The 19,535-nt window shown below is 37.5% G+C and overlaps 1 protein-coding gene across 1 annotated transcript in view; it reads right to left on the bottom strand.

Annotated features, from left to right (window-relative positions):
- Agps (alkylglycerone phosphate synthase) overlaps positions 1 to 19,535 on the bottom strand; it is a 103,680-nt gene that overhangs the window by 46,994 nt on the left and 37,151 nt on the right. The window contains exons 9-11 of the mRNA XM_059260742.1: positions 17,133 to 17,258; positions 15,248 to 15,356; positions 4,841 to 4,968 (exon numbers count right to left, since the gene is read on the bottom strand). Of these exons, the coding sequence (XP_059116725.1) occupies positions 4,841 to 4,968; positions 15,248 to 15,356; positions 17,133 to 17,258 (363 nt within the window). The remainder of the gene's footprint in view (positions 1 to 4,840; positions 4,969 to 15,247; positions 15,357 to 17,132; positions 17,259 to 19,535) is intronic.

Raw genomic sequence — 19,535 nt, 5'->3', positions numbered from 1 at the left:
ACAAAAACCTACAGCACCAATTTTGCTACTGTGAACACACATGCTCCTTTCCAGAAAACACTCACCCACCATACAGCTTGCAATTTTGAAAGCGACTTGAGTAAAACTATTGCAAAAATGAAAGTGTGAAATGACAGTAAAGAATTACAAGCAGCCAACTCATTCAATCAAGAACTTGACACAATCATAAAGCATGCACTGTCTATTCTAGTCTAATGTCCCCGATATCAACTGAAATTCCAAATCTGAAACTAAGCAAAACATGATTTTCTGAGCTTTTTTCTGTCTGAATATACTACTGCAAAAGGAGAACAGGCCGGGCGGTGGTGGCACATGCCTTTAATCCCAGCACTCAGGAGGCAGAGGCAGGCGGATCCCTGTGAGTTCGAGGCCAGCTGGGGCTACAAAGTGAGTTCCAGGAAAGGCTCCAAAGCTACACAGAAAAATCCTGTCTCAAAAACCAAAAAACAGAACAGAATACAGTACCTACTGTTGGCATGAGGTTTCTATTCAGTAAAGTGATAAGGGGTCAATATCTCTTAAGTCATTAAAAAAATTATTTGTACCTACACCCAAGCAATGCCTGTACATTTGCATTATAAGGCATGAAATTTGTGGGTCTCCAAATAATGTGATATTACCAAATTGCATTTGTTATAAATTGCATTTGAATAAATCCTTAGCCATGTTTCACAGTGAGGAACAATGCTTGAGAATAAACTATTACCCACCTAGATTTTTAAATCAGATTCAAATAAGGCAAGCTTTCTATTCTAGTCTACATGATTTGTCTGTAAAAGCTATTTATTACTAAGTACACAAAACTCCAGTCTAGAAAGGTACTTTATCGCTGATTTGCTCTGTAACCACATGGTGGCACTATCAATCATTATTATCTCTATTCCAAATGTATGCTCAGTACAGTGAATTGCACTGTAGTCATCAGCTGAGTATCTAAGGTTCTTAAAACTGTTTACTCAAGGGCAAGTTTTGCTGCTTTATGCCAGGAAGGAAGAGGAGTCTACCCTGCTCTTCAACAGCACAAGTAGACCTTCTGTGTCATTTTCTAATAAAAGTACACCAAACTATAAAAAACTGCACTAGCCTGTATCAATTATTCATATTCAAACTGAATGGCTCCATCCACTGTAGTAACATTATAAACAGGACTTCTGTAGATTTACACATCAGTTCTCAGTGATGAAACCAAAGGCATTTTCAAGTGCATATGTGCAATGTGTGAAAATGGATGGCCATTCAGGAAAGCATAAAGTATTTATACCTGAATTACAATACTTGTTGATGAATCCAATCACTTGAGGAGAGACTAGGAAGCATAGCATTAGCCAACATAGCTGAACATGACCCTTCTGAGATCTATTATCAAGAAAATATACAGATCCAAAATACTCTTTCAACTTTTTTTTATTTCAATCTGATTTGAGCTGACAGAAGATGCAATGAAGAAGCACTGCCAATTCCGAGCTGCTAAATCTGTTGGGGGGAAGCAAGCATGCCCAGAGGCATTCTTGTCTGCCATCATTATGACATAAGCTGAACATGCCCAAGGGTTCTCAGCCACCATTTTTACCTTTGCAAATAGTGCTTAATCATTAAGCTAAGCATGTCCCTAAACCTATCCATCTTCCCTTCTTGAACAACCTTAAACTACACATGCTCAAAAATGTGCCCACCTCTGAAGTGTGTTCCTCTATGCACATGCATAGGTCTCTCACATAAAATTTGCATGCTTCCTTTGTTGGAGGAGCCAGCACTTTAGAAAGAAGCTCTCTATCCTCTCTTCCTGCTGCCGGTAATTGAACACTCTCCACTCTTTTAACCCAAGAAAAATTTACTTTGGCAGTCATGGATATTTTTTGCTACAAAAAACAGGCAATACTGATTAACTATAAATACAATGTTCAAAACATGACTGAGAGAAGATAGGGACTACATCTTTAATAAAATCTGGGCTACATTTTAAAAGCTTTGAAAGTTTTTTTTTCTTTTTTTTTAATAAAATTAACATGTATTTTGAAATTTTTGTTTTTTTAATTAGTGAACTTCCAACTACTTTCTTTAAATTAAAAAAAAAAAAAGCTAGCTCTCCTCATTCTTCTAGTCACTAATTCAAAAGCAAAGCCATCGGTTCTGTAACAGCCTTCTTACTTAGTGCATCTACCTTATGGCTGTGCATCCTTGATCTTTAAGTGGCAGAAGACTTACCAACATCCTCAGAACACACTTGAACTTCACTTCCCCATTCTCAGTTACCATTTTAGCACAACACATATTTACTCCTAAAAAAGTTCCATGATAATTCTCTTTAAATATTACTGTCATGTCTTCGTTTTAGAAAGCATGACATAATACTCTACATTCTAGTTGTCTAACCATGACTTGAAGCAAAGTTTGGGTGAATTTTAAGTTCCTGTATAAGAACGTCAACATTTACCTCTGCTTTGGCACCAAGGTAACCTGCCACACATCCAAACATGCTCATGCCAGGACCATACTTCTTCTGGTCAACCACCACAAGGAAAACTATGCTAAGTCTAGCAAGCTATAACAGTTACTAATAATCTGCTAACAATTATAAAGTTATCCTTACTTATTGCTAAATTTGGTGATCATACTATAGTGATATTTTATTTGTACTAAAATGTGATTTGTATGTTAATAAATAAAGTTGCCCAGAAGTCAGAGCTATTAGAGCCATAGCAAAAGCTGGGCGGTGGTGGTGCACGCCTTTAATCCCAGCACTTGGTAGGCAGAGCTAGGTAGATCTCTGTGTGTTCAAGGATACAGCCAGCATTGGAGACACACGCCTTTAATCTCAATACCAACCATAGAAGGCAGTGATGAGGCAGTCATGTGGTTGGGTTTACCACCAATGAGAAGGCAGAACAGAAAGTCTATATAAAGACAAAAACACAGGAAGTAGGTCTCTTGGCTGAAGAGGCTAGCTGCAGCAGACGAGTAAGGCTCTTAGCTCTGATCTCTTGGCTTTCTTCTTTGCATTGGTTCTGTGTTTCTTATTTAATAAGACGGTTGGTTACATCTACATCATACCTCTTGAAAATGGAAACCACCAGACAGAATGAGTACCTCAGAATGCAAAATTAAGAGTGTTCTTTATACACAAGAAATGGGGTGTGTGTGTATGTCTGTCTAATATTTTCCTCATTTTAAGTTCTTTAAAATGTTAGCAGTTGCTGGGAATACAGACTGGTGATAGATTGACTGCCCAGCATGCTCAAAGCAGGGCTTTCATCCCCAGTACCACACTCTTCAAAACAGAGAGGCCAGGCTTGAAAGGTAAAGCAAGAGGAGGAAGAGCTCAAGGCGTGCCTGAGCTACAGTGAGTACAGGCTTCCTCTGCAGTTCAGTGACAGCCCATCCTAAAATACAAAGTGTTTTTTAAGGGCCAGGGATTCAGCTCAATGGTAGAGAGCACTTGCCTATCATGCACAAGACACTGGGCATGATCAACCCCTAGTATCACAACAATGGTTGCCTTGGAATGGTGGGAAGGTGAAACAGTTAGCCACTTGGCCTTTCACTATCTTATAGTCCAACGTGAATATGGATAACTGGCTAGATATTTTCCTTGCCTTTATGCCTCCAGTTTTCTTTGAATACTGAGAAGTTGATCTATACAGGTCATACCAAAAAGTCCCCTTCCAGGACCAGGTATACAGTGTCCCAGCTTTTAATGCCAGCACTCAAAAGGCCAAGACAGGTGGATTTCTATGAGTTGGAGGCCAGTCTGGTCTACACGGCAAGTTCCAGGCTAGCCAAGGCTATACAGTGAGACTCTGTAACAACAAAAACAAAAAATAAAACAAAAGATTCTACTTGCATACCTAATGGGGAATATTATAGAACTCAATGTTTTTAGAGAAAGCAAGAAGAGGTGAACTATATTGCCTTAACCTCCTTACTGATGAGAAAAGCTAAAAAAAAAAAAAAGAATAACTCATAAACTACTACAATCCAAACAATGAATAAAATAAGGTATTTCCACACTAACATGGAATGAAATAAAAAATCTGGCATGAGGTAGTCTTTTTTTTTTTTAAAGGAAAAATGATATTTCTCTTTTTAGGAAGGCAGAAGACAGGAATTGTGGGTTTTTTAAGATTACAAAGAAGTATGCTACATTAACTATATTACTTAAACAATAGCTAAAATAATATAAAACCAAGTAGCACCTAGCAGCATTTAATACATTTTATGTATTAAAAATGTTTACCTACATTTTAAACTTCTAAATTCAGTCATTATCTCTAATTTTTTCTTTATCTTTCTTTGGGGGGGGGGGATGAGTTAAGACAGGGTCTATCTACATAGCCATGGCTGTCCTGGGACTCACTATGTAGACCAGGTCACAAGCTCACAGAGATCTGACTGCCTCTGCCTCCTGAATGCTGTGATCAAAGGCATGTTCCACCACAACTGGCCACCTCCAATTTCAATAAATGTTTTATTTAAGATAAGTTAACTATCATTTCAATTCATCACAAGATATATTATTCTAAAATAATTTACAAAATATAGCATTCAACACAAAGCTGAACCATTCAAAGCCAAGAATCTAAGCACCTATCTTACAGAGGCCCCAAATCACACGAGCCTCTTCAAACAAGAGATAGGTGTGAGAGCACTGTAATTACTGAACAAAATAAGTGTACTTAAAGGGGTAATTTCCATGTAAAACATGGTAAAAAAAATTACAAACATAACACAACTAAATATAAAGTGTACATGAAACATCACAATTACACAGCACAATTTTAAAACTATAATTGCATACATATCTTCTACTTTTTTTTATTACCTGCTTTGCAATTTCTCTTAAACAGGCTACTCCTTGTTCAAAATTAGGGAAAGCTACTGAGCCATACTTTTGGTATTCAGGGGTTGGTCTGATTTTTATTGTAGCTTCTGTTATTACACCAAGAGTTCCTGAAAAAGAAGGGGAACAATCCAATATATCACATGACAATTTTCTAAAACCATATTTAAATCTATTTAATCAACTGATTCTATTGTTTCATTCTATTATCCATGTTAAACCTATTTGATTCTTCTATTTGGGAAATAATGGCTAATCAAGTCTTTTTGAATGAACAATTAAGCAAATTTTATAATTTCAAAAATGATTTAAAACTAAGTTTTTCTTTTTTATGTACAAATATTTTAAAATATTTAAAGCTTTCTCCAAGAAAGTCAGTTTTAAATGGTTTTAAAGCATTATAACTTATTAAAAGAAAAGAATAGAGAAATATTACATCTCATACACATTGACAAAGATATATTGTGATGATTCTATGTTTACTATGAAAAAATTTACTGGAGCAAAAAGAAACTAACTTTCTTAAAACTTTAAGATGATTGAAGAATTCTGAGGAACTATGGCCTTGCCTTGTCTCCTCAGATTTAATACATAGAAAGACAAAGGCATTACTGAAAAGCTCTTGTAAGAAAGAAAAGTATTCAGAGACAAAATAATTATCGTAAGTATGAACCATGAGAAAACCACCAATAAGACATTCTTTACTGCTTGGGACAGGGAGAAATTAATCTGAAAGAAAAATAGTAAGTTAAATACAAGCATTTATACCAAAATATTTAAAGAAATATGACTAAAAAGATACATATTGACAAAACCAAAGTTTTCAAACCTATGGTTTCAGATGTAAATGGTGAAATTAATAACACCACTAGCAAATTTTTCAATCATTATTTTAAAAAGTATAAAGAGGGATGTGAATGAAACTGAAAACCTCAGTTATGACACTGGAAATAAAAGTCCAGGAAGTGGTCGGCATCCCTAGAATGACTTACCAGTCCAATACACTGTACTTGCTGGGAACAGACTCATCTGAGTCCACAGAGTATAAACCAGATTAATTAGATTATGAAATATTAATTATATATATACATACACACACACACATACACACACACACATTGCTTCTTTATTTAAAATATTAGTCTCTAATAACTTGCATGGTCACAAAATCTCTGTAAGTTTGCCCAATTACCATTTTAATATAAAACAAATACAACATTTAAAATATAACAACTGACTAAATGTTTTTGTTTCCTTATCTTTGGGATATAATTTCAACGATAAAATTCACCCATTTAAAATGTTAGAAGCCCTCAAAACAACACAATGGCTATTGCCATTCTCTTGGTTACCCATCATTTCTAGCTGGTAAGACCCTACTGCTGAAGACACAACACGCTTTGTTCGAGCAAATACAGAAATCATGCTGAAATTAACCTGGAAGCCTTCTCCCTGCTAGCTACCTTTTGTAGTACTGGACCCTGAATTGTACAGTACCAACCTGCCAGGCAAGGTGTATCCATGGGCACAATTGTGCCATGATCGTTAGGGAGGCAAACAGCTATTTTCTGCTTGGATCTGAAGCCTGGTCCGTGGGAGCGTATTCATGCCTAGTACTGTAACACTGGTCAAAATGGGTGGGGAGGGCATAGACCCTGGATGTGTGTAGAGGCGTTGGCGGGGGCCACTGTTGTTGTTTTCCTAAAGTGACACTGTCAAACTACCTTCTAAATAGTTATGTTTATACCCACAGGGAGTGCAGCTCTCAAGATCAGAGAAGCTTCTTTCTGCAGTGGGCTTCAGTCTGTGCAAAACTGGTTAAAATGCTGAGAATAAAAGACTGTTGAGTACTCAACTCTAAATGGGACATCGTGGTCAACCCCACAGGTTCAGGAACATTGCAGAAGAGAAAGAGAATGAATGTAAGAGCCAGAGAATGGAGCAGAGTGTTGTAAAATGCTGTCATCTGGACATGGCGGGGCTGCTGTATTCGTGAACTTGGAGCAGCTATGGTTACCTGCACAAGATCAAGCCAGGTCACTGATTCCAGCATAGAAGGTACAGGTGCTCATAAGGTTCTATCCCTAGCTGAGGAGCTATTGATAGTTGATGGCTGCTACAGGAGGGGAGAGTCATTTCTCTTCAGAGATGTGGCCCCTGATAGGTTGTCCATGCTCATGGAGGCAGTACTCACTTGACTCAACAAGTTATTAAATGAAGAGGCAGAGGAAATGAAGGTGAGAATTAGGGAGGCACAGGAAAAGCATGAGGCTGGGGGTGGATACAATCAAGATATACTGTATATACATTTGAAATTATCAAAGAAGGAATAAAAGGTATTTTAAAAGAAAGAAAATGCAAAAGTTGATAGCTTTTAGTATTCACAGATATGTACAATCATTACTATAAACTAAATTTAGACCATTTACTCTCCCCTCAAAGTGTACCAATTAAACAGCCATGCTCCATTTCCATACCCACACCCTAGCCAACTATTCATAGATGTATTCCGCCTTTATTCATATGCATATTATGGATATTTCACATAAAAGGAATCTCACAGTATGTGGTCTTGTGGATTGTTTTCATTTGCTGTGGTTTAAAGGTTCATGACTTTACGTTGATTATGATTATAATCAATGAACTACTGAAAACTCTGGGAGCTAAAGCTTATAATAACTGCAATGAAAAGTTCACTTCAAGAAGCTGCCCAGCAACACATGACATGGCAAAAGCTAGAATCCTAACTTGAAGACAGACTGACAGAGATTTTGATGCATTGTGCAATAAAAAGAATAAGAGAAAACAAATAAAAAGTCTCAGAGAAAGATGAAAAACCATTAATTGCATTACTAGATAAATAATGAAAGTCCTATGAGGGCAGAGAGCAGAGCATGGAGCAGAAAAATTATTCAAAAAAATAGCTGAAAATTTCCTAACAGAATCTCATACATCAAATGGGTTCAATAAACTCCAAGCAAGATCAACACAAAAATATCAATAAACAGATCATGAGAAAATGCTCAAAGTCAAAGACAAGTAAAAAGTCTTGAAAACAACATGAAAAAATAAACTACAAGGGAAATCTTATGAAATGTACAACTGACTTATCAGCAGAAATGATAGAAGTTTCCTGACAGTGGGGGCGCACGTCTTTAATCCCAGCACTCAGGAAACAGAGCCAGGCGGATCTCTGTGAGTTTGAGGCCAGCCTGGTCTACAGAGTGAGTTCCAGGACAGACACCAAAACTACATAGAGAAATCCTGTCTCAAAAAAAAAAAAAAAAGAAAGAAAGAAAGAAAGAAATGATGGAAGTGGGCTGGAGAGATGCTCAGAGGTTAAAAGCATTGACTGCTCTTCCAGAGATCCTGAGTTCAATTCCCAGCAACCACATGGTGGCTCACAACCATCCATAATGAGATTTGTTGCCCTCTTCTGGCATGTAGGGATACATGCAGACAGAACACTCTATATATAATAAATAAATAAATCTTTAAAAAAAAAATGATGGAAACTAGAAAATAATGGAATAACATATCCAAAAAGAACAAGGAAAAAAGCCTGTCAGCCATAAATCTTGTATCTCACATTCAAAATATGAAAACAAACACATTCTCAGATAAAAACTGACAATTTGTTGCTAAAAGACCAGGCTTTGAATAAATTCCAAAAGTTCTTCCAGTTGAAAGATGATGACCTCAAATACCTGAAATTCAAGTTAATACCAGTAAACAAAACAAACAGAAATCACAACAGAGCACACACACCAGTTAAAGAAGTTATATAATATAAGGGAAAAAAGAAAAAAAATCCATAAAGCAACATACTATGAGACTTCTTTTATATTAAATGACCAGAATATACAAATCAATATAAGCAGAAAACATAAATTAGTTGGGTAGAGTGTAGCTATGATCATAAAGGCCTACACAATTACAAAAGATAATGTAGATGCTTACTTCTCTCTCCTTATACACCGTTGAAAACAATGCTCTAAAACAATACCAGTATAATATACACTGTGCTTGAACCTACAGCAGCACAAAGTTGAGTAGAAACAGTGGTCTGTGCAGGTGGATATGACCACATACAGTAACTTGAGTCATAGGAATAAACACAGGAGAACCAGAAAGGATAAGTAACAAAAGCTCTAGGTGTATACTTGCTCTCCTTTCTTCTAGCAGCTTCATTACAAGTCACACAATTACATCAAGTAATAACTATGCTATTGTGTTTATACTAGCTATATAGGTATAACTATAATACCATAAAAGAATAGCGCTATAAAGGAATGCTACCTCTGTGTGTTATAACGTTACTAGTATCAAGTTGATTCTGCTTAAGTAAGGCGTAGATTTTAAGTGATAGAGCAACCACTAAGAAACAACTAAAATAGGTATGTTGGAAAAAAAGAGGAAATTAAAATCAGAGAAAAAGTACTTGCTAAATTCAAAGGCAAGCAAAAAAAAAAAAAATGGATGGATTGAGTAGATCCAACTGTGGCAATGACATAATACACTAAGCAACCAAAAGATAAGACTTTCTAAATGATTAAAATATACTGTCACTTTAAATTCAGAAATACACCTAGACTCAAGTATGGCAAAGGTATACCATGCAAACACAGTACTAATACCAGACAAAACAGGCTTCAATCAGAATGTTACTACACAGAGAGGAATATTTTGTAACGATAAATCATTGGGAAGACAATTATTAAAAGATGGCCCTAAAAACAGGACATGAAAATATATGAAGGAAAACTGATAAAAATGAAATGGGTAATGAGTAATTGGAGATCTCAATACCCCACTTTCAATATGACTTAAGAACTGAGCAAAAAGAAGACTGAACAACACTGTAAGTAAATTTAACCCAATAGGCTAGAACATGCAATTCAACAATAGCAGAACATAAATTCATTCCAGTTACACACAGAACACTCTCCAGGACAGACCACAGACTAGGCCATAAAGCAAACTTGAACAGATTTCCAAAGACTGAAATAATATAAAATATGTTCCTATTATGGCTGGATATAAACTAACCCCCACGGGCTCATGTATTTAAATACCTGGTCTCTACCTGTGGAGGTGCTGTTTTAGGAGGGTGTGGAACCTTTGGGAGGTAGGTCCTCGCTGGAAGACATATGTCACAGGGGACTAGCAGTGAGAGTTAGAGAGTTACTTCTTGGTCTGTGGAGATGGTATCATGAAGCCTCACGCCCTGGCATCAGGACCACAAGCTGCTCCCATCATCATACTTGCCCTTGACCAATAGAAACCATTCCTCCCTCAAGTGGCTTGGTGCCTAGCATTTAGTCAACCTCTAGAGAAGTAACTACGACAGCAAACTGGCATCAGGAACAGGGTCTTTGCTATAATATACTTGACCACGTATCTCTTAGGTTTTTGGACCTGGTTTGTGAGAAGAATCTGGTAGTTGAGAGAAATCCTGTCATAAACAGATGAATAGATGATTCTGGTAGGGGTTTGGAAAATCATAATGCTGACAAAAAATGTGGACAGTAAAGGCTGGGCTCATGAGATTTCAAAAAGAAGTAACTGTTCTACCAGCCTTTCTCTTAAGCTATACTCCTCAAGTATTACTCAGCAGTAAAAACCAATGACATCATGAAGTCTGCAGGCAAATGGATGGAACTAGAAAAAAACCATCCTGAGTGAGGTAATCCAGATCCAGAAAGACAAACACAGCATGTACTCACTCATAAGTGGATACTAGATGTTTACAAAGGATAACCAGGCTCAATTCACAGCCCCAGAAAAGCTACATAACAGGGAGGACCCTAAGAGGGACATGCATGTATTGGCCTAGGAAGGGGAAAGAGATAAGATCTCCTGGGTAAACCAGAGGTGGGGAAGAGGGGGGGTGACGGAGGATGAGAACATGAGGGAACTGAGATGGTTAAGGTGGGGGAGGCACAGAGAGGGAGAGAAAGGAAAGAGATATCTTGATAGAGTGAGCCATTATGGGGTTAGGGAGAAACCTGCTGCTAGGGAAATTCCCAGGAATCCACAAGGATGACCCCAGCTAAGACTCCAAGTGGAGGGGGTGCCTGAACTGATCTTCTGTAATCAGACTGATGACTGCCCTAATTGTCATCATAAAACCTTCATCTATGGAAGCAGATGGAAGCAGATGCAGAGACTAAGCACTGGGTCAAGTTGCAGGACTCTAGTCGAAGAGAGGGAGGAAGGAACATATGGGGGGGGGGGAGAGATGGTGGGGAAACCCACAGACACAGCCGACCCCAGTTAGTGGGAGCTCATGGACTCTGACGGCTGGGGAACCTGCACAGGACCAAACTAGAAACTCTGAATGTGGGTGACAGTTGTATGGCTTGGGCAGTTTGTGGGGCCCCTGGTAGTGGGACCAGGATTTATTCATCCCTGGTGCATGAACTGGCTTTTTGGAGCCCACTCCCTATGGTGGGATGCCTTGCTCAGCCTTGATGCAGGGGGAGGGGCTTGGTCCTGCCTCAACTTGATATGCCAGACTTTGTGGACTCCCCATGGGAAGCCTTACCCTCTCTGAGGGGTGGATGGAGGGGGGCATTGAGGGGAGGTGGTGGGGGAGCAGGAAGAAGAGGGAGGGGTAACTGTGGTTGGTATGTAAAATAAAAAAAGTAAAAGTCAAAAAAAAAAAATATTGTCATCATTGTCTCCTTCCTAGATTCTGGCTTCCAGAGACTCCAAGTTAAACAAATTAAATAAATATGATGTGAGGCTGAAGGTTGAATCTAACTTCATTCTTTTATATGAAATTGCAAGGAACTGAGAATGGTCAAAAATATTAAAAAAAAAAACTCACACATCTTAATTTTAATATATTTAATTAAAATATATATAAATATGTGGGGGGCAGGTATACAACTGAAGATAATGATTCTCTCTCCCAGAATCTAGATAATGATTCTCTCTCCCAGAATCTATCAACAGCTATTAGTTTAGAAGCCAGGGATAGAGCGCTCCCCCCCCCCCCCCCCCGCATGGCCCGCCCTTGCCAATCATGGCCAGACTGTCCAAGCCCAGTGCTGCTGAGTTCTCGGCTGCAGTAACTATGCCATGCCTAACATGGCACTTCACAGCCCTTCCTTCTTCCTATCTTCTGACTTCTACATTCTCTTGATTACATGTGCTCTTTCACAATTTCATAAATGTATAGAACGCATGCCGATTATTCTCACCCTCTCTACTCTCTTATCTGATTTTTAAAAAGTGGTTCTTAGAGAAATGGAGGTTTAAAAAGAAAACCCAAGGGACAGATGGTTTCACTGTTGAAAACTGCCGAACACTTCAGTGAGTCCATCAATTCTTCACAAACTCTCAACAAGGAACTCACTTTTGGAAGTAACTACTACATGATTCTAAGACCATCAAACAAAATAAACTAAATATGAAGCAACATGGGGTCTAACTTCATCACAGGAAAAAATGAAAACAATCACTATTATAATGCAAGATGACTTCACCGTAGAAATTAACATGGTAGAATATATTTGGAGTTGTTGGTCACAGAGGTCCCAAAGGCCTCCGAAATAATAAAGTTCTTGACAGCCCTGTTGGTTGCCCGCTAGAACTAGAAGATGAGACTCTACAGCTGAAGATACCGCATACCTTGGTTGCAAGACCTAGAGCAAGCAAGCTGGAACTCTGAAAGTGCTGTAGGAAAAGGCATCAACAGTCTGATGCAGCTGTGAACCCTTTAACTATAAAAACAACCCGTCAGAAAGATGTGACCACATGTCAATAGTACTATGACTGTCATAAAGTCATCTGATTCTGAATCTGTCTTCTCCCTTTTCTCCCTGTGCAGGGTCTGTAACTTCAATATTAGAAGGCTACAATCAATCAATCAATCACTAAAATGAAAAAATAAAACAAAAAGCACTGCAACCTTCAAATTACCTCTAAACAAAGATAAAAAGAAAAAAATTCCCTTAGGCCTCCTATAGTTCTCAATTGCTACAGGTTTGCAAGTGTGAAAAGGAGTGAAGTGATGCTTAAACAATCTCTCACACAAGAAAGAATTAAGGGTAGCAGACACAGTGGCTAACACCTCTAATCCCAGCATGGGAAACTGAGTCAGGAGGATCACAAGTTTAAGACCAGTCAGAACCACATAGTAAGTGCCAGGCCAGCCTAGGCTAAAGAGTAAGACCCTGTCCCTTCCCCCCTCCCCAACAAACCAGATTAAAAGAAAAACATCAAGGGGATGGAGGAGCGAGAAGAGAGAAAAGAAGAGCAATTATGGACTAAATAAAGTACATACAAAATGATGCCCAAAAGACCTTCATACAACAATAATGCCAAAATACTCTCAACATAGGACCATAGTGCTAGCTAAAAAGAAGTCTGAAAAACACTAGGAACCAAGCCAGGCATGGTGGTACACGCCTTAAATCCCAGAACTCAGGAGGCAGAGGCAGGTGGATCTCTGTGAGTTTGAGGCCAGACTGGTCTGCAGGGTGAGTTCCAGGACAGTCAGAGTTACATAATAAAAAGACTTTGTCTCAAAAAAATAAAAAGAAGAATATGGTAAGAATCAAGAACAGCAGTGCTAGAGAAGCAAGGGGAGTGTACACACACACACACACACACACACACACACACACACACACAAAGTAAGGGGAGTATTCATGCATACAAACCTACCCACATCCACCTATCCACAACCTACCACTTACAGCACACACACACACACACACACCACCACCCCCAGCTACCACCACCATCATCACAAATAACCAACCTATCATATGTGATATGATCTCTACCACGTCATTAAGAAACATAGTTATTTGTTCCTTCTTTGCTATTACTATCGAACTTGTGCCTGAATACTTTAAATTATAATTGTTCTTTTGAGGGGAGTAGGCAAAAGCACCTTGTCCTAAGAACTGCTATTTTTATTTCAGACCCCATTTTACCTGTAGGATGAAACAAAGTTCAGGTTCCCAAACTTTAAGGGAGCTTGGAACCTTCAAATAGCTGACCAACCTCCTCCTCATCAGACAAAACAAACAGTCTGTTATGGCCCTGAGTTCTCTAAAACATCATGACTGTTCCTAAGAACAGAAAGAACAAATGAGTCTGATTGGCTGGACGAAAAAGCTTACATTCTGTGTTGGTTAACAATGGTGAAACACATAGGGAAAGTCCCTGATCTTTGACTGCTGATTGGTGGAAACTGTAACTACAACTCGGCAACAGATGTTTACAGTTTTGTGATTATACACCCCACTTGTCCCCCTGCTTGGGGCTGCCAGGAAAAGCAAGGCTCCTGAGTCCTTGTCCTACAGCCGTGACCGACCAGCAGCTCCGCTCATGTGTTCATTTGTTAAGTCTTTGGAACCCATAAGTGCTGTTGCTCTCCTTCCTCACGGTGCACAACAGACTGGGGGTAACACTTTCATTCTTGAATATAGCTAAATGTTCCCCAACCCTATGTTTTGAAGTAAGCAATGAGTTCTTCAGCTAATTTAGAACACTTTCTTGTTTAAATTTATCTTATTTCTCTGAATTTAAGGGATGACCCTTTCCCATTCCAAAATCTGGAAAACAGACCCAAGTTTACTTTACTCACACCATTTTACCATTGTGTTTACTCAACAGCTTGCAAAACAGAAGGAACTACATATTTTAAAGGACCTAAAGAATGGCATTCTAGTCTATCCAACAGCAAGCAAGCAACAGATATTACTTGCAAAATAAAAACTTAAATGACAAACAGAAGTTTAAAAGATACATGAATAAGTGGAATTTAAACATCCATTTTTTAGAACATCCAACACTAAGTAACAAAACACATGATTACAGAAAAATAGAAAAAGAACACTTCATCAGTCCTTCCACCTAGTAACTGGGACAGGATTAAACTGTAACATACACAGTTGAAATAGTTAAGCCCTAACCAGTGTTTCCTAAGATTCACTAAAAATTTTGGGAAGAAAAAAAAAGACCACACTCTCTTTAGAAATGTCACAGAGTAAAGTGTAGAAGGAAGGTTAGTATGATGTTCTCATTATAAAAGCTTTATGAAGTTAAGTCTAGCATAGTTGCGCACGCCTTTAATCCCAGCACTCAAGGCAGAGGCAGGTGATCTCTGTGAGTTCAAGGTCAGCCTGGTCTACAGAGTTCCAGGAAAGCCAAGCTACACAGAGAAACCCTGTTTTGAAAAAAATAAAACAAAACGAAAAAGCTTTATAAAGTATGAATTAAAAAACAGTAAATCATAAAAACGTATTATTCTTTAAAAATATAAAGCATACCTTTCTTTCAAAGACATGATATCACAGTACCACAGATTTTCCCAAAATGAAGTCATTAACCTACATATTTTCCTAACAACTTTACAATTACACCAACCTTCAGATCCCATGATGAAGTGATGGATATCAGGGCCTGTCGACATACGAGGTCCTTGGGAGCTTTTCTCTATTACCCCTCTAGGTGTTACCATTTTCATATGAACCACCTGTTTAATACAATACACAGTATAAACTCCAGGCATCTGTTAAATCTGTGTCTGTACTTGTACATATTGTTTTAATAAAACACTACACATTAAATAGTGGACTAAGTGATAAGTTGTGATACTCTTTAGAATTCTCACATCTTTTAGTGATTTCTACACTAAAGATAAATATAATAATTTCCAACATTTTTCCAACACTTAGACAAGATAGTAGTATCACGATTTACTCTATTTTTGAGTCTACACTTTTATTAAAGAATTATTACCACTTTGAAATTTTTTATGAGTTCTACTGTAGCCACAAAGACTAAAATACTAGCCTTACTAGAGTTCTCATAAAAGCAATGTAAATTATGAGTTTCAAAAGGATACAATATGTTACAAAGAAATTTAAAAATAAAATATGCTATATAATAACTTAGGTAGTAAGTGTGTTAAATGTACACAGACTCTTTTCCCCTTTAAAAATCTTTAGAAAAAAAGATTAAATTAAATATATACACTTTAGTGGTCTATCAAGTACTTGCCTGACTTATAAAGTTCTTAATAATCTAATGGCAACCCAAAATTATCTTTTCTACAACTGGATTTAGTTTTAATACAAAAAGAAAACTGTAGTTTTTACATTTCTTAAACAGATTAACAAACATTTTTAAAGAGTGTAAAATATTGGATACTGACTGATAGAGCTAATGTCTCTCATGAAATGAACCTGATATTTCTATCAACAGAAGCATTAATAAAAATCCTGAGACCTTAAGCTTGAAAAACTAAACAGCTGCCGTCTGTAACCCAGAAACTGAAGTGGAAATAAGAAAATTGCAAGTTCTAGGCCAGCCTGGACTAAATAAGACCATGTAGGAAAATGTCAAGTTAAATAAATAAGATATTATCAAACACTGAAGATTAAAAAAAAAAAAACCTCACATTTATGAACAACCCACTATACATGAGACCTGTGAAAATTTCATTTGATGTCTTTTCACCATATAATAATCCTAATATAATTATTGTATTTTACAAAAGAGAACACTGAAGCTGGGAAAAGTAAACCAATTTGCCCCCAGAAAAGCTACAAATGCAACAAATGGTACCCAACACTTAATCCCGAACCCCTGTTACAGCACTGCCATGCTCCCAGCAGCCTGGCACACGTTAAATAAGACAACCTATAGGACTACTCATAGAACCGTTTCAACGAGGTTCTTAACTGTAGACAGAAAAAAGAATTCCTTCAGAAAAGTCGACGTAAAATCTCCTAAAGCAAGAATAACAACATCACCGTAAAAAAAAAAAAAAAAAAAAAAAAAAAAGATGATGACTAAACTGTTGATTGATAGACTTATAAAATATTTGCATATGAAACAACTACAAATCTTATATCTTAAATACTAGTCACTTTAAAAAGGACATCCTTAAACATGACCACAGTTTTATCTCTTAATGCTTCTGCTATACACAGTCAGTATTACTATAATCAAAAGGAGTGCATTTTGGAGAGATTTACCATTCAATCCTTAATATTTATTTATTCATTTATTTAGGCTTTTAGAGACAGGCTTCTCTGTGTAACAGAGCCCTGGCTGTCCTGGAACTCAGTCTGTAGACCAGGCTGGCCTCGAACTCTCAGCAACCCACCTGCTTCTGCCTCCTGAATTCTGAGATTAAAGGGAAAAGCTTCTACACCCAGCCCAATCCTTAATTTTTAAAGGCTTTAAGTATTTTACTGTATTTTCTAAATACTGATCATTAGACAGGAACTAGAAATACATTTACCAGGTCCTCAATATTGCCATAGATATTCTTCTTCATGCCTGATGCTCGCGTGGCTATCCATCCTCCCACAGTGCTGAATTCCAGGGAGTCTGGTTCATGACCTGTACAATAACCACTTTCTTTAAGCTGAAAGCAAAAATGTACAATTTTACTAGCAAAAATGGTCCCATTTCACACAGCATTCAACACATTTTCTCCTCCAATTGGTTTCTAGCATTTCTGACACATTACACCTGTAAAGAAAACATTTTTTTTTTTTTGCCTACTGAAAAACCTTCATAAAACTGAAAAAGTATGGGCCAAAAACCACTACTCTTCACATTATTTTGTTTTTAAAGCCAGCTGACCCTTCCTTGTGTCCCAAGCCCTTGAAGAGACACTTTAAATACTTATGGAGATCAGATTACATGTAAATAACTGCCAACTTCACCTAACACTTCCAATAAATAAAGCACTTCATCTTTCTTTCTCCCCTACCCTAATATAATATGCAGCAGGCCTCCAGGAAATCTGAGCAAATTGCCTGCACTTAATTCTCTCAAGGAGTCGTGTGTTTTAATGTACAGCCATCTGGCTAGGCTTCCCAAATGCAATACCATCATTTACTTGTGATGTGGACCAAGCATTCCTGTACATTAAACAGTCACTTGTTTCTCATTTTTCTGTATTAGCTTGGCTTCACCATCTGTACAGCACCTGAGGTTGAATGGATGCCCTTTACTGCAACAACACCAAAGCCATTCCACTAAAACGGTTTTCAAGTCTCAGCCATCTCCTGTCAAACGGTACAGACCCCACCATCTGTATAGTCACTGCTGCCTGCCTGCACATCAATCTGTGTTGACCATCTGACAGTCACCCAGTGCAGCAACTGCTTTATTTCTCAAGTAAGTCATGCAGAGATGTAGAGTATGTCCACGATGTTTGTGCCCATGTATCAAAGTGTAAGGATGGCATGAAAGTTATAATCCAAAAAGTGTAAGCCCAGTAGCTTAAATATAAGTTAGGTTTCTCATGCTAGCAACCCAAATTATATTTTCTAATTTTGCTTCTAGGAACACAGAATTGAAAGAACATCACTTGTCACTTTTTTCACTAAATATTCAATATATTTAAAGAGGTTAATAACCAGTCACAAATAAGCAAGGTTAAAATGAATATTATCAGTCTATTAGATTTCCTCCATAGCTCCATCTTCAAATAACCTAATTTATTATTTTCTCAATTTTATTAAATTAGAAGAAAAAATTATGACTCCCTAAGATACGTTAGCAACTAAACCAGGGTTTGTTTTGTCACCCTGATGGTATGATGCTTCTGGTCCAGTGTCAAACGGTACACTTTTGATGACAGCAATTTATTCTATGATACCTACACCTCACTGAAACTATTAGAGAAATAAAACAAAAATATATGACTCATAATTCGAAAAGCTTACTGGCTTGCTCTCCATGGCTTGCTCAGTCTGCTTTCTTATAAAACTCAGGACCACCAGTCCAGGGGTGGCCCCACCCACAATGGGCTGGACCCTCCCCCATCAATCACTAAATAAGAAAATGACCAGTGGGCTTGAGGTTCTCATCTCTCAAATAACTCTAGGCTGTGACAAATTGACATAAAAATAGCCAGCATGAGTAGCCAGACTGTTATGACACTATTCCTGAAAATTTAATGGATGTTTAAGTTTATGAAACTTCAGAGTTAAAATTCTCCTCTAATATGAAAGGGTAGAGGTCTAGCCCTATATAGTATAATGTGGTAATAGAGTTAGAAAATAAATCATGTATAAAAATAATCCATAGTATGATTGAATATGACATAGATTTGATATTTATTATTATCATTTATCAATATTCTGTGATATTGATTCTCCCATAAATTTAGCAGCCATGTTGGAAAGGGAAAGTTTCTTGGAAAAGTAATTTCTGTGCACTGGGCCTTGGATATAAGTATGAAGTCCAAGGAATGTAACACAGACCTAGGGGTGAGGGGGCTACAAAATAAGCAATATTTGAGAGACAACTACACACTTTATCACTAAAACTTCAGCTTTTATAATGCTAAGTTTGCAATTCCTATTACACAACCAAGGAGAGAGAACAGCCAGGAACTGGATGTGGTCATCTACACTTGGGAACAAAAATCTACAGTGAGGATAAGTTTGGAAATCTTCAGCTGCAAAAGGAATAAAATTCAGTGTACCTGAATGAAGTAAATAATGTTTGATAGAAATTAACAAAGTGAAGTTCTAAATGTGTTACATTATTAACATCCTTCATTCTAGTAAAAACCTTGAGAGGTAATACTATCACCATTTCATAGACGAAGAGTCTGAAGCCTGTCCAAGGTCACACAGCTAAGATCTGTATCTGAAGTCTAAAGGAAGAGCTAGTAGCTATGTGA

This window comes from Peromyscus eremicus, chromosome 4 (genome assembly GCF_949786415.1).
Source record: "Peromyscus eremicus chromosome 4, PerEre_H2_v1, whole genome shotgun sequence".
Lineage (NCBI taxonomy): Eukaryota > Metazoa > Chordata > Mammalia > Rodentia > Cricetidae > Peromyscus > Peromyscus eremicus.
This window is presented reverse-complemented; position numbering and strand designations above follow the sequence as displayed.